Raw genomic sequence first — 17,119 nt, forward strand, 5'->3', positions numbered from 1 at the left:
TAAAACAGCCAGGTTGGAGCCAGCCAGAAGGTTAGACACCCGCTGGAGGGAGGCACAGCATGGAGGGAGGGAGACAACAAAGGTAGGGGGAATGGTTTTATTTTCAAGTTAGTGTTTGAATTGTGTCAATTGTGAGCATTTTAATCTGCTGTCTATCTTTTGCACTGCTCAGGAAGAAATACATTTGTTTCTTTTTCTCTGGGGGTTATACTTCATGCAGAATCTTGAATCTTAGGGTGTTTTTTTAATATATTAGTATTTTTAGTTTTGGTCCCGTATTTGCATAGGTGTTATCTGTGTTCTGGTAGGAATGAATGTTGAGAAGCACACAGTGTGTTTTGTGTAGTTTAATTTTGTGGTTAACCATTACCATTATGTGTTAATAAGATTACGGTATATTGTGTGTGTGTATATATGAAAAATGAATGGAAAAAATAGTGTTATAATTAGTATTATTATGGGGCGGGGTCTGGGGAGGAGATTGGGTGGGGTTTGGGGATGGAGATTGGGCAGGGTCTGGCCCGCAACTTAGCCTGCATTTTGGATTTTGGTCGCTTAATGTGATTGAGTTTGACACCACTGGGCTGTAGAGTTTCAGCATACCTCTCTCTGTGCCAGCTTCAGTCTGTCGCTCAGTTTCACTTTGGGGCTGTTTGCCAGCAGGTGGCGCAGCTTCACATAGCTCTTCCACAACTTCTGGTACCTGGCCAGAGGAAGGCAAATACCAGGTCAAAACCTAGTGAACTGGGCCTCAAAATTAGCAGCTTTTAGTCATCAAGTAAAACATTCAGTCACTGCAGCTTCTTGCCACTTACAGGAGAGAAAGCAGCAAGTCTGTTTTCTCACAGTATTAGCAGAGATGTAACTGGGGAGGGTGTATGAAGTGTTCAATGTCCTTCATCTGGTAAGAAGTTTCAAAAACATGTATTTGTTCATCTTCCACATACCACTGGCCACGCAGCAGCTTTTCTGCATGCTACCACATGCTTTGTGTCACAATGCTGTGTTTACTGCCTCCTTACAGTGAGAAATTCTCAAGTCCAGATGCACTAAAGCTAGCGATAGTTCCTAAACCTGTTTAACAGCTTTAGTGATGATTGCATTTGCCGACCCAATGCAGAAAACGACTCACCGCTTGGTTTTCTGCATGATCGCTCATTCCCTGATCCAACCATGCAAATAAGCTAATTAATATTAAGATGCCATGTAAAGTAGTAGAGCGATTAATTCTCTAACATGGCTTCCAGATACAGTAAAAAAAAAAAGTGATTGCTTTTTATTTTTTTAATGGGCACAGATGCTGTGTATGTTATACATGCACAATATCTGCTCCATTAGAGAAAAAAAAAGCACACCCTCCCCACCCCCGGCAAACTAACGAACGCAGCACAAGGAAGACACCCCCACTAGCGAAAAACGGCAGGAGGAATGCCCACTTCCTCCTGCCATGTCAAACCCCGCCCCCCTCAAAAGAAAATTGGCAGGTGTGCCCACACCCTCCTGCCACTGAAAGCCGTCTCCTGCACCATCCCCCCCCCACCCCCGCGCTCCCCCAAAGATCCCCTCCCCTCAAAAAAGGCAGGAGGGATGCCCACTCCCTCATGCCACTGGAAGTCCCCCATCTCTTGAATCTCCCCCATACCTTCTTAGAAACATTTGAGCAGGACGGAAGCTCAGTCCGTCCTGCTCGTAGGGCAGCCGCTCCATAATGGTAGGCCTTTCCCTTCCAAGTGCATCATGTGATGCACGGAGAGGAGCCTAAGGCCCTGATTGGCTCAGGAGCCTAAGGCCCCATCCCTTGGGCCTTTCTTTCTTTTTTTTAATGGGGCAGATATTTTGAGCGTGTGTGTAACACGCACAGCATCTGTGCCCATTAAAAAATAAAATTTTAAAAAAAGGTTTCCTGCCTGAATGGCTGACTGGCAGGAGTCTGCTTTTGGGGCTTCCCCTGCCAATTCTGCACATGTGTGAGTTGCTCTCACTGCAGTCAATCGGAAGGCAGAGTCAGGGATTACGAGGAACATATGCAGCCAAAAAATCAGATAGGTGCAGACCCACAAGGTCTTTTTTTTTTGTTTTGTAAATCTTTATTCATTTTCATATGTTACATCAAGTGAATGACATAAATTTAATAATACATTTAAATATACATACTTGATAAGCTCATATATTAATATTTAAGTTAACATTTCATTTAGAAAAATTAATATAATATTCATATTAATATTTCAGAAATCTAAATTTATATACTTCTTAGTTAATAAAATATTATCCCCTCCCCTCCCCCCCCTTCTAATCAAATATACATGAATAAATTTTTAAATGCAAATACTTTCCATATTTCATATTATACATTCAAGTATTAATATATTGTATATTATTCAGAAATATGTTCCCCCCCCTTTCCCTTCTAATCAAATTCTAAACATGGGAAAATTATTATTCTTTACAAAATTCTGTTAATGGTCTCCAGATTTTTTGAAATTTATTAATATAACCTTTTTGTGTTGCTATAGTGAGCTCCATTTTGTATATATGGCAAACAGAATTCCACCAGAAGGTGTAATTCAACCTATCATGTCTTTTCCAATTGAAAGTGATTTGTTGTATTGCTATTCCAGTTAAAATAAATAGAAGTTTGTTATTACTTGATGAAATTTGACTTCTTGCTCTCATTGTTGTTCCAAATAATACAGTATCATATGTCAAGGCTACCGGATTTTCTAACATCCTATTTATTTGGGGCCATATTGATTTCCAGAATGTTAAGATGAATGGACAAAAGAATAAAAGATGGTCTAATGTCCCAATTTCAATATGACAGTGCCAGCATCTATTAGATTTAGAGCTATCAATTCTATGTAAACGTGTAGGGGTCCATAAAGCTCTATGCAAAAGAAAAAACCAAGTTTGTTTCATAGATGCTGACACCGTACATTTTAACCTCCAAGACCAAAGTTGTGGCCATTGAGATGCATTAATTTGATGTTTTATCTCAATGCTCCAAATGTCTTTAAGACCATTTTTTGGTTTTTTATTTATATATCCAGATATTAATTTATACCACTGTGCAGCTTCATGACCTGTTGAATTTATCTGGAAACATAAGAATTCCAAACTATGATAATTAGTAAGATTTTTCCATTCAGGGAACCCTACCTGAATGGATTGCTTCAATTGCAACCATCTAAAATATTGTGTTTTATTAAGATCAAATTTATGTTGCAATTGTGAAAACTCCAGCAACTTACCATTTTTTATTATATCATCTAAAATACGAATACCTGCTAACATCCAATCTTTCCAGATTATTTTGAAGCCGCCGATTTTGATCTTGGGGTTAAGCCAAATTGTTTGAGTTGTTGATTTGCTAATTGGAATAGGAGTTAGATTACTTACATATCTTAAAGTCTTCCATGTATCCACAAAAATTTTATGTTCTTTGTATAGCCTTGGCATTATGATACTAACAACATTACTAAGACGTAAAGGAAACATGAGTCTCCATTCTAGCCAAAACCAGTCTGGAATATTGTCAGTGGGCTCTGGGAGGATCCAATACATGCCTTGACGTAAAATATAGGCTTGATGATACCTATAGAAATTGGGAAAATTTACCCCTCCCTCCGCAATTGGTCTTTGTAATGTCACTAAAGCAATTCTAGGATTTTTCTCAAGCCAAATAAATTTTGTCAATACCTTATTTAACTTTGTATAAAAAGAATCTTGAAAGAAAACTGGTATCATTCCCATTTGGTAACAAACTACAGGTAAGATCATCATTTTAACCGTTTGTACTCTTCCCCACCAAGATAAATGCAAAGGATTCCATTGCTCACACATCTCTGTCACTTTTTGTAATAAACATTTTTCATTAATTTTTATTGTGTCATCTAAATTTTTTGAAATCCAAATTCCAAGATATTTAATAGCTTCCTCCTTCCAGACAAAAGAGAATGTATCAAATAAACCTTTTGTACAATGTACATTTAATGGGAGTATTTCTGATTTATTCCAATTTATCTTATATCCTGAAAATTTTCCGAATTTTTCAATCAGCTCAAGCAAGTGTGGGATGGTAGATTCCGGATTCCTCAAATATAATAATAGATCATCAGCATAAGCTGATATTTTGTATTCTCTATCTGAATGAGGTATACCTTGTATTTCCTTTACTTGTTGGATTGCTAATATTAAGGGTTCTAAAACTATATCAAACAGTAAAGGAGACAAGGGACATCCTTGTCTAACTCCCCTCTGTAGATTAAATTTTTCTGAAAATGTATTATTAATATATAATCTAGCAAAAGGGGAGCTATATAATGTCTGTATCATTTGTATGAATCCAGGACCTATGCCAAACCATTCCATAGCCTGATACATAAATGACCATTCTACTCTATCAAAAGCCTTTTCTGCATCCAAAGATATCATAAAAGTAGGCTCATTCATTTTCTTTGTTAAGTATAACATATGGAATGCTAATCTTGTATTATGAGATGAATGTCTGTGAGCAACGAATCCTGTTTGAGACATGTCTATAATATGGGGAAGAGCACTAGCCAATCTTAACGCAAGTATTTTTGCTAATATTTTCCCATCAACATTTATTAAAGATATTGGCCTATAGTTTGAAACCAGAGTGGAATCTCTATTTGGCTTAGGTAATACAATAGTTAAAGATTCAGCTATAGTGCCATTTGTACAACCTTTATTAAGTTGATATTGAAAAAGATTTAATAAATAGGGTAATATAAAATTTTGAAATGTTTTATAAAATTCCACTGTATATCCATCACCACCTGGAGCGGATCCAGCTCTAAGGGATTTCAAAGCTGTTCCTAATTCTTTTAAAGATATTGGTTTTTCCAAACTTCGTTTTATATGTTCAGGAACTTTTGGACCCTCTAACATTTTCAGAAATTCTAAACCATCTTTTTCTTTATTTAAGTAAGTCTCGGAAGAATAAAGAGATTTATAAAATTTTAGAAACTGTTTTAAGATAGGCTCAATTTGTGTTAATGTGTCACCTTTTTCATCTTTTATAGCAATTATTTTTGATTTCTTTTTTTTCGCTTTAAGATAATTTGCCAATATTCTTCCCGACTTATTTGAGTTTCCATAATACACCGCCTGCTGAGAAAATAAATCTTTCCTTATCATCTTTGATGAGATTTCATTGTATTTTACTTTAAGTTTTAACAGTTCTTGTTGTATAGAATATTCCCATTTTTCTATTAGTTTTGATTCTAAAATTTTTATTTCTTTTTCTAAATTAGAAAAATCTTTTCTATTTTGTTTATTAAGATAAGCCGAATAAGAAATAATTTGTCCTCTTATTGATGCCTTAAAAGCATCCCATAATATTTCTCTAGAAATCTCATCTTTATCATTTGTTTGAAAATAATATTTCATCTTTATTTGAAAATTTTCACAAAATATTGGGTCAGCAAGCAGTGAATTATCAAACCTCCATATTGGTCTGTTTGTATTTTGATCTGAAATTTTAATTTCAATCCACACCCCACCATGATCAGATAAAATAATTGGATCAATGGCAGCTTGTGTTACTTGATGTGCTAAATGATTTGATATAAAAATATAATCTATCCTTGAAAAAGAATTATGAACATGAGAACAGAAAGAAAATTCCCGTCCATTAAAATGAAGTATTCGCCAAATATCTGTCAAATCACAAGTTTGTATTAAATTATCTAATCCCATAGATTTCATATATCTACTTGGGTTTTTGTCCAATAAAGGATCCATTACAGCATTGAAATCCCCAGCTACTATTAAATTTGAAGTAGCCAGTGGTAAGATCAGTTGTTGAAGAGTCTTAAAAAATTCATTTTGATTTGAATTAGGGGCGTATATATTGAACAACGTCATGGTTGTATTTCCCATGCATATTTCCACACTTACCCATCTTCCATGAATATCTGATGCTTTAAATTTAAATAAAGCTGAGCATTTTTTATTAACTAGAATAGCAACACCTGCTTTTTTCCCTATGGCTGGTGAATAAAAACAATGTTTGACCCAACCTCCTGTCAACTTATTAGATTCATTGTTTGAGAGGTGGGTCTCTTGTATACAGCATATATCCGCATTTTGCCTTTTTAAGAACATTAATGCTTTTTTCCTTTTTATAACATTATTTAGACCATTAACATTCAAAGAGATTATTTTAAGAGTCATTTATATTTACAGTGTTGTAATACATTTTTCTAAAATTAATAGTATAATGATGCTTAATCATATATTTCCCCAATACACTTAGTAAATTATAATATCTCCATTTTAATCCTTTCCCCCATTTATGTCTCTCCCTCCCATTCCCTCCCATCCATCCCTTCCCCTCCCTTCCCACCCCCATTCTATTAAATACGAGAACTTGGATACGCAAGATGAGGTTAGGTTTAAAATACCTCCCTCAAGCTACTACAGAATATTCTTATGTACTACCATGAAATATTTCCAATTAATTATTATAATACCTATGTATCTAGCAAATACATTTTTTTTTTCTTCCCCCTCCTTATGTTTATATATTCAAATTTAATGTATTCAAATTCATACAGGAGAAATAATATAATATAATATATTTCCTCTTGATGAAATTAGATATAAATTATCAATGAAATATGCAATATTAAATATATTTATCTCAAAATAAACTTTACTGATTTTACACTTTTAATTAATAGTTATATTACTGTAATTATTTCAATATTATGTAGATAATGAAGGTTCATCAAAGTAACACAGTCTATATGGTGAAGATAGTTTTTGGAGTAGATAGGTTTAGAGAATGTATGGTATAGTCACTGGATTTAGTTCAATTTCATGCATTAATTCTTTAATTAAATGCTGTGAAGTAGGATCTTAAGTGAATTCCTTACTCAGAAGATATCTTTAACTGAACCATGAAATTGGAGCTTTTACTTCTTTCGTTTACCCTGTTATAATTCCTGTGACTGGACTCTATAAATAATTAAATATCTACTGGAGAGCATGCTGCAAAACAATGTGAAACATCCTCTTGACTGAGATTACGTAGAAGTTAATCTGGAAATTATCCTATTTGTAATGAGCTTATGTTATTGTATAATTCTGATAAAATTATACAGGTCTGTCAACAGACATAAGCAAGAAATTACTTTGGAAATTTCCCCTTCTCTTTGAAAGCAGTGTATATTAATGTCAGTCAAACTTTCCTTCGGTAAGGTTTTTAAGCAGGAAGTATATCCTCCTACAGGATGTAATTCTTTTCAGCCAATCACTTTTTGTTTTGACGATTTTTTAGTATTGTGATTGGAGAGTTCTTCCTTTCTACAGACAACGCCTCTTGTCTATAAATAGCCATTCAATGCCACTCCCTTATACTGTTGCCAATACTTCTTCTGTGCAAACGTTTCTTTCGGATTACCATTTCAGCTGCGTTTCACTTGTAAGTAAATTTTCTTTAAAAATGCACATGTATTTTCATTTAAAATTATAAGATTATGTAGATTGATTTCTGGTTTTATTTCTGCTAAGAATGTTGGTTTTGTATAATTCCACTTTAGAGTTGAAGCACGTGTAGTTCTATTCCGTTGTTATTTGAAACCAAATCACAATTCTGAAGTTAACCGTAGATCTTATTTATAAGAACTATTACTATAAATTAAAGTTTTATAAAGTATAAAGTATAAAGAATCATATAATTTACTCAGTCAAAATTTCAATCCTTTCCAATAAGAAACCTTTTAGGATGTCATAGGCTGCTCATATTGATCCATAAATTCTTGTAGTTTTGCAGGATCCGTGAAGTTTTGAGTTTTATTTCCAATTGTAACTTTCAGTATTGCTGGATAAAGGAGCCCATATCTAGCCCCTAGCGATTTCAATTGCGGTCTCATATCCAGAAATATTTTCCTTTTTAATGCGGTTTCTTTTGCAAAATCAGGGACAATATGTATTCTTGAATCCTGACACTTGAGATTTTTATTTTCTTTTGCCAGTTGACAGATTTCCAGCGCCTGTTGATGTCTCAAAAGTTTGAATATTAATGTTCTTGGTCCTGTTTGTGAAGTTTTCCTTTGTGTTGGTATCCGGTGTGCCCTTTCAATTTCCAGTGGCGTTTTGAATTTTAGTGGAAGCACTTTAGGTAGAAATTGTTCCAGGAAAGTTATAGGATTATTTTTTTCAATCCCTTCCGGCATCCCTATTATTCTTAAATTATTCCTTCTCTCTCGATTCCGGCTGTCTTCCAGGTCTTTTTTTATTTCTTCAACTTCTTTCCATATTATTTTACTTTTTCTCATGTCCAGATTAATTTGTTCGGAATTATCTTCTAGTATGTTTATTCTGTGTTCCGTTTCTTCTACTCTTTTAGTTAACGCTGCTGCATCTTCAATAGCCTTTTGTAATTTTTTGTTGCTATCTAAAACAATTTCTTTAATTTGTCTTAATTCCTCCATTATATCTGGGCTGTTATCTGATGGCAACGGAACCTTTGATGGAGTAGTGCTTGGCTCAGGTTTTGATCGTTTGTTACTCCCTGTACCAGATCCTCCAGCTCCTGAATCGCTTTTGTTTTGTTTGCTAGACGACATTTTGTCACTTCCCGTTTATTTTCAGTAAAAATTTGAATTTATTTTGTAGTAAATCAAAAAAATATAGCTTAAGTATAGGGAGCTATTCGTTTACCCGACCATCGGAATTCGCGTCCAAGCCACGCCCCTACCCACAAGGTCTTACTGATCCTCTTAGTGCATCTAGTCCTCAGTACCTAGACCGGGGGTCGGCAACCTGCGGCTCCAGAGCCGCATGCGGCTCTTTTCCACCTTTGCTGCGGCTCCGGTAGTGTGTCACGCAGGCATGCAGCTTAAGTCCGGCGTCGCGGCGGGAAATAGCCATGCTGAGCAGTGAGCTCAGCACATACACAGATGAAAGCCTTGCTTGCTGATTGGTCCGGCGGCCCCGCCCCGCCGGACCAATCAGCAAGCAAGGCTTTCATCTGTGTAGTGCTGAGCTCACTGCTCAGCGTGGCTATTTTCCCCGCGACGCTGGACTTGTAAGGTGCCTGAAAAAGAAATCATCCTGGCCGGGGTCGGTGTCATGCTCCGGAGATCTACAGCCTTCCTATCTCCCTCTCCCTTCTACCTGCTTCCGGCCACATCCCCTGCTCCGCGGCTCTCTTCGGCAACTCAGCAGCAGCTTCTGACGTCGGGGCCTACCCTCTGCGAGTCCCGCTTGTTTCAACTTCCTTTTTCCACAAAGGCGGGACTCGTAGAGGGAAGGCCTCGATGTCGGCAGCTTGTCTTGATCACTGCTGCTGACGAGTTGCTGAAGAGAGCCGCGGAGCAGGGGGGTGTTGCCAGGTGCAGGTAGAAGGGAGAGGGCCAGATGCAGGACTCGTGGGTGAGGGAGGAGAAGAGAGAGGGGAGGGAAACAAAAGGAAATATTTCATACTGGGCTGGGCCGGAGTGGAGGGAGGGTGGAAAGATTCTGGCTACAGGGTGCAGTAACAAAGGAAAAGGGGGGAAAGCTGAAAATGGAGATAGTAACACAAAGAAGAGAAAGGGTAAGCAGGACCTACTGAATAAGGATAGAGATACAGAAGGGACATGAAGAGGAGGTGAAATAGAGACATAGAAGTAATGCTGAAAAAGTGTGTGGGGGGAGATAAAGACATTGAAAGGGCAAATGGTGAACATGGCGTAAAGATAAGGACAGAGACAAATGAAGATTCTGAAAAAGTGGTGAGATAGGGATATAGGTGAGATGGACACAAAGAAGGGTGATGCTGGAAAATAGGTGGAATGGTAATTCTGACAGACACAGAAGGGAAATGCTGGATCAAGGAGAGATGGGGCTCAGGCTGGATGGAATGAGGAGAAATGCCTTGTTGGCCCGGAACTTCCTCTCCTACGTCAGAATTGACGTCAGGGAGCGGAATGCTGGTCAGCGCAACACTTCTGCAGGGAAAGCTTGGGACGGCGGTGGCTTGGGGGCTGTTCCCCGATTGCGGTGGCAGCAAACCGAGTGGCTTGGGGGACGGCACGGAGACAGAAAGAAGGGGGAACAGGGAGACAGAAAGAAAAAGTTGGGGGAGAGAATGAGGTCTGGAGGAGAGGAAACATACAGGAGGCTGAAAGAAAGGAAGAAAGATTGGATGCACAGTTAGAAGAAGAAAGTGCAACCAGAGACTCATGAAATCACCAAATAGCAAAGGTAGGAAAAATGATTTTATTTTCAATTTAGTGATCCTGTATATAGCATTAAGATAAGAAACAATATATGCAGTGTTAGATTTGTTTTATAATGGTTTTGCGGCTCCAAGTTTTTTTTTCTTTTCGAAAACGGGTCCAAGTGGCTCTTTATGTCTTAAAGGTTGCAGACCCCTGACCTAGACCAACCCTCCATTCATTAGTTTCATAGCAAAGCTGCTTCTTTCGACAAAATTGTCATACACAACAAATCTTGCCCATGTTCAACAGAAGTAACCAAACTTTACAATAAAATTTCTTAATTGGCATAGCAGGTATATAGTAAGATACCAGAAAGAAAATAATGCCATTTCAATTACAAATAATACAATTAAAAGTAACACAACCACCAAAAGTATGAGCCAAACAGAAGCAGCTACAGCCCCAGCACTCTGCTCCTTGTGATCCTGAACAAGTCACTTAATCCCCCAGTGCCCCAGGTACATTAGATAAGAGTGTAAGCCCACCGGGACAGATAGGGAAAAATGCTTGAGTATCTGAATAATTTGTAATCTGCATAGAATTGTAGGATATGCGGAATATAAATAAATAAAAAAAGAAATGAATAGATAAATATTTACATACAGGTAAATTCCCTAATTGCATGTTACCTGCTAGTACTCCAAAAGCCTGAAAGAAAAAATGTCCAAAACTTATATTTTCTTAAAGAAGATTCTGATCTAAGAGAGCAAGGTTACAGTCAGAAAATTGAGAGCAAGGTCAGAAAATTGCACTACTTATTTCTCTACAATTGATTCAAAATACTGCTACAAGGCTGTTAACTGGAGAACATAGAAATTATCATATTATACGGGTTTTTAAACTGCATTGGTTACCTGTGTCTAAACGGATTACATTTAAGCTATTATGTTTAGTTTTTAAGGCTTGGCATCTTCTGTTTCTAGAGTATTTGAGCAAATATTGTCTAAATTTCAGCCAGGAAGGCTCTACCGGACCCTCCGGCTACTCCTTCTTCCAGACCAACTTCCAGTTGCTCAGGCATCTTTTCCTGGACTCATGCCCTGAGGACTTTCCCAACCTCCCAGCTTCTCACTCTCATGGGCTCCTACAACTCCACCAGGCCCCCTGCCGGTCATCAAATATGAACCCCTCTTGGACTCTAAGCTCTACTGGACATGTCAGGCTTACCAAGAATTAGGCCAAAGCCAGCATTCCTCCCCCTGAGGGTTGCCTGGCTCCTAAAGAAGCTTATGTTCTTCTCCGCTCACTGCTTTGGAACTGTCCTTTACAGCACTCAGGGTGAATGGACAGTTCCTATCAGCCTGTGCAAGGTCTGTATGCAAATGAGCTCCACATACCACTGCTCAGGCTCCCTCTGCTGGCTTGTGAGAGGAACTTCACCCTGTCAAAGGTGCCTAGCATGTGGGGATTTTTTGTTTGTTTGTATTTTTTAGGGCCTCTGGCCAGTTCTGTTCCAAAGAGATCCTCATTTTTCACAGCATCATTTGAGGAAGGGCTCCTGGGACACTCTTTCCAGCACATCACTAGGGCTATCACCTCAGTAGACCTCAGTCTTCTCTTGCTAACCCCTCCCCAAAACAAGATCACAAAGCAGTAGGGCCATTGCCACTGCCCATCAACTACCATAGCTCACTCTCACAGGTGGCATGGATTTGGCCAACACCAAATAAATTATCATTCCTCCCTCTCCAACTTTTATGAAATGCTGCACATTAAGTACTCCACCACTGCTGAAGTTTCACATAATTAACAAAATAATTATATTTATTAGGGGTGTGTATTTGTTTTAAACAACATGGGAAATACAGTATAAATGACATGTTCCTTGTTGTTTCATATTTTTTCTAATACTAAAGACAGGAGGAAAAAATCCACAATGACATGATTTCTTACTAATGACATTTAAATTACTGCATTTTTTTTCCCATTAACAGCATGCAGGCAAAAAGCCAGTCTCAAACCTGTAACCCTAGGGCAGTGTATCTCAAACTGTGTGCCATGGCACAGTGGTATACCCCAAATAAATTCCAGTTGTGCCAGGAGAGATTCCAGAATTTTACTTTATTTTTAAAAAATTCCCTTCATAAGTATACATTAGAAAAGATGACATGTGCATCGCGTATGTAAAAGTCTGTCAATGGTTTAAGTCCTGGGTCTGGAGGGTAATAATCTTCTATATGTTTAGCAGAGGGCTTCCAACTGCAAGTTCTGACAATCCTTAGTGGACCTCATTGGTTAACGTTCACACAACCAATTTTTAGTTTTCAGCTGAAATCAGGCAATAAGTTTCATCCACAGTTTCAGTTTTAGCTGAAACTGGGGGAAAAAAAGGTGTTTCGCTTGGCCTCTGAACCACCCCCTCTTAAAAATATCTGATTTATTTTCAGACCCCCCACCCACCCCCAGTATTCAAATCTATTTAATTGGCCAGGAATGGTCACTGACCAGTCAAATAACGTTTAACCAGCTAACCACAAATATTCAGCATGAGATGATCAGTTTTCTCTCACTGAATATTTGCAGTTAGCAGCTAAAAGTTAACTGGCTATATGATGTGCTGATTGGCCAAGATTAGCAGCCAAATCAGGCCACATAAATAGCAGGCCTATGTTTAGCTGTTATTAACTTAACTGGCCAGCTCTGAATACTGACTTAACTAGTTAAGTTAAGGTCTGCTAAAAAAAAAAAAAAAAAAAAACCCCAACCCAGATATTCAATGCCAGTCACCAGAAATGACCCAGCACTGAATATCTGGACCCATCCCTAACCAAGGAACCTAGCCAGGCTGATTCTTGTGGTTTGAATATCAGCCCCCATGTCACTAAATTTCAGCTTCCTCCCTCCCCCTCCCCAGTGTTAATAGTTATTAGCTTGTCTTCCTTGGTTATGAGACATCTGTCTTCTAAGAGAAACTACTCTGGCTACAGCAGACTGCTAAAAAACTGAAAATTCGGTGCACAATATTTCAAAATTCTGCAAAACTTATTTATAATGTTTTGCTCAGAATTCCCCTATCCTAAGGCCTGAAATTCCTTCCAACCTTTTCCTTTCTCAGGTTCCAAGATCCTCTGTTCCTTCTCACACTCCAACTGCAGTTTGTCTCACTTTAAATCCCACCTCTCTCTCACTTGCACCCTGAATCTCTTCCCTGGCCCTCATGGTGTGACATCTCTCGCTCCCTCTCATTACTGGCTAAGAATCTTTTCCTCCCTTCCCACCCCTCTCTGGTCTGGGTCACACTCTTCCTCTCTCTACCATCCCCCACCCCCTTGTCTCCCTCTCTCCATGGCCAAGGATCTCTTCCTCCCTTCCCACCACCCCTTTCTGGTCTGAGTCTCTCTTTCTTCCTCTCTATTCCATTCCTCCCACCCCCACTAGTAGATACAGCATCCTAGGTCCAGCATCCATGTCCCTTCACTTCACCCCACCACTTCTCTTACTTGCATCTCTTCCTCCCTTCCCACCCTCCTTTGTGATCTAGGTCACTTTCTCCCCTCCCCCATCTTATGAGTCCAGCATCTCTATCCCCTTCACTCCACCCTGTGGGTCCACATCCATGCCCCTTCCTCTACCACTCCTCCACACACACACAAACACTTTTGGTCCATCATACATTGCCCTTCCTCTACCCATCCCTAATTACGGTCCATCATCCATCTCACTTCTGTGTGTCTGCCTCTCTCACTCTGTGACCACTGAGAGGAAGGGGGGTGTTGTCGGGTCAGGAGCAGGGGAAGAGGAAAGGGGGGTGTTGTCCAATCAGGAGCAGGATGACAAGAAGATACCCTGAGGGGGGCACGGCATCTCCCAGCCATTCTGCTCCTGACCCAACAACACCCCCATTCCCCTTCCCCCGAATGAGTCTGGCTTCAGATCGGAGCCCCCTCTCATGTGGAGCTGGTTTCTCATACCTGCAGGTCCTCCCAAAGCAGCAGCAGTGGTCAATCAGCAGAGGCAGTGCTGTAAAGAGGCTGCTTATGGTCAGCCCTGTCAGGGCCTTTCTTCTACTGCGTCGAAAGTAACATGGCAGAGGAAATGCCCTGGCAGGGACAGCTGCAAGCAGCCTGTTTACAGCACTGTCTCTGCTGGCCAACTGCTACTTCTGCTTTGGGAGGACCTGCAGGCAAGAGAAACTGGCTCCATACGGGGAGGGAGTTCGATCGGGGGCCAGACCCACGTGGGGGAAGGGGAGTGGGGGTTGTCAGGTCAGGAGCAGGATCAGGAGATAACAGGTCTGCGCAGAATTCTGCACAGCTTAAGAAGAATTCTGTGCGGATGAGGACTACTGTGCAAATTTTGTGCTGTGCAATAGCACAGAATTCTGGCAGGAGTAAGTACTTACTTAGCTGTCTTGTATCTGTGTCCTTAATTAACAAAATTGCTCTACAAACTTTATGGAAACAAATTAAAATAAATAAAGTATCTGCAAATGCAACAGGAAACTAAACAAAACAAATTATTTTTGTCTGCACTTCCCTAATATTTATTCCTCCCCTCCATCTTAGCTTTCCTGCTTGATCACAGCAGTAAGCAAATAGTTTTAAATGTAAAGACATTTTTTAATATAAAGCTCAACTGAGTATAATAAATGTGTCACAGCACACTTTTAAGCACTCTGCTTCTTCTTTCTCTTTTCCCCTCCTTAAATGACACATCATGTTCTGCAAAAGCCTAGAAATTAGCTCGGTCAATTTATTTCCATTCTCTCTACAGCTGGTGTACTTGCTGAACAAAATATGCAATTTGAGCAATTGGGCAGGGAGTAAAGTAAAGGCCTCTTGTACTCAGTTACTAGGTCACCTCTGGCTGATCAAAAATGTGACACTTCTCCACACAATGGGAGCAAATGATATATCTTACTGTGGGTCTCCAGCATAACTCAGCTGGGCAGGCCGGATCCCAAAATGCACAATCACAGGAAAGGTGATCACATCTGGGCTAGGCTGCTCACGATCCAGATGATCAATACGCACTGAACTGGGCTTCTAAAAAAAACCCAGAAAGAAAAAGTTTAACACAATTGGCACTCCACTTATTCTTCACTAATTAAATACAATATGCTTTTCTTCAAATTAATAAATTCACTTCACAAGGTCATACATTACTTGGGGAGGAGTGGTAGAGATCTTATGCAAAGATTTTAGCAACAGTAGCATTTTTTATCTTTATTCATTTTTTTTTGTGTTACAACAAGTGTTACAAATGAACTCAATAAAAACTTAAATACACACTTGACTAACTCATATATTAATATCAAGTTTAACATTACTATAATAATCCCCTGTCCCACCCTCCTTCCCAATCAATAATACATAAATCAATTTTATTGTACAATCTTTAAATATTAATTTAATATGTAATAATCAAAAATTGAAAAACCCACCCCATTCCCCTCTTTACAATTATCTTATCATGGGAAAAGTTCATTAGAGAAATCATGTTAACGGTCTTCAGATATTTCCAAGTTTTATTTATAGGAAAAATTATCCTTCTTTACAAAAATCGGTTAATGGTCCCCATATTTTTTTAAATTTATTCATGTATCCTTTGTGTGTTGCAATAGCGAGTTCCATTTTATATATGTGGCATACCGAATTCCACCAGAACATATAATTCAATCTATCATGTTGTTTCCAATTGAATGTAATTTGTTGTATTGCGATTCCAGTTAAAATAAATAAAAGTTTGTTATTACTGGATGAAATTTGGCTTTTTGCTCTCATGGTTGTTCCAAATAATATAGTATCATATGTCAAGGCTACCGGATTTTCTAACATTCTGTTAATTTGGGGCCAAATTGATTTCCAGAATGATAGGATAAATGGACAAAAGAATAAAAGATGATCTAATGTCCCAATTTCAATATGACAGTGCCAGCATCTATTTGATCTTGAACTATCTATTTTTTGTAAACGAGTAGGGGTCCAAAAAGCTCTATGAAGAAGAAAAAACCAAGTTTGTCTCATAGATGCTGACACTGTACATTTTAGCCTCCAAGACCAAAGTCGTGGCCATTGAGATGCACTAATTTGGTGTTTTATCTCAATGCTCCAAATGTCTTTAAGACCATTTTTTGGTTTTTTATTTATATATCCGGATATTAATTTATACCACTGTGCGGCTTTGTGACCTATTGAGTCCATATGGAAACATAAGAATTCCAAACTGTGATATTTAGCGAGATCTTTCCATTCAGGGAACCCTTTCTGAATAGATTGCTTCAATTGCAACCATTTAAAATATTGTGTTTTATTGAGACCAAATTTTTGTTGCAATTGTGAAAACTCCAGCAATTTATCATTTTTAATTACATCATCCAAAGTGCGAATGCCTGCTATCATCCAATGTTTCCAGATGACTTTAAAACCGCCAATTTTGATCTTGGGGTTTAGCCATATAGTTTGGTTGGTTGATTTACTAATTGGAATTTGAGTAAGATTACTTATGTATTTTAGAGTTTTCCAGGTATCCATAAATATTTTATGATCTTTGTATAACCTTGGCATTTTGATACTAATTACATGATTAAGACGTAATGGAAACATAAGCCTCCATTCTAGCCAAAACCAGTCTGGAATATTATCAGTGGGCTCTGGGAGGATCCAATACATACCATGACGTAAGATATAGGCTTGATGATACCTATAAAAGTTGGGAAAATTTACCCCTCCCTCTTTAATTGGTCTTTGTAATGACGCTAGAGCAATTCTTGGTTTTTTATTAAGCCATATAAATTTTGTCAAAGTCCTATTTATTTTTGTATAAAAAGAATCTTGAAAAAAAACTGGAATCATCCCCATTTGGTAACATACTACCGGTAAAATCATCATTTTTACAGTTTGTACTCTTCCCCACCAAGATAAATGCAAAGGATTCCATTG

General features: G+C 38.4%; 1 protein-coding gene across 1 annotated transcript in view; it reads right to left on the reverse strand.

Annotated features, from left to right (window-relative positions):
• DROSHA (drosha ribonuclease III) overlaps nucleotides 1–17,119 on the reverse strand; it is a 318,886-nt gene that overhangs the window by 155,427 nt on the left and 146,340 nt on the right. The window contains exons 14-15 of the mRNA XM_033934987.1: nucleotides 15,099–15,223; nucleotides 604–703 (exon numbers count right to left, since the gene is read on the reverse strand). Coding sequence (XP_033790878.1) covers nucleotides 604–703; nucleotides 15,099–15,223 — 225 coding nt within the window. The remainder of the gene's footprint in view (nucleotides 1–603; nucleotides 704–15,098; nucleotides 15,224–17,119) is intronic.

The sequence above is a fragment of the Geotrypetes seraphini genome, chromosome 2, assembly GCF_902459505.1.
Source record: "Geotrypetes seraphini chromosome 2, aGeoSer1.1, whole genome shotgun sequence".
NCBI classification, from domain to species: domain Eukaryota; kingdom Metazoa; phylum Chordata; class Amphibia; order Gymnophiona; family Dermophiidae; genus Geotrypetes; species Geotrypetes seraphini.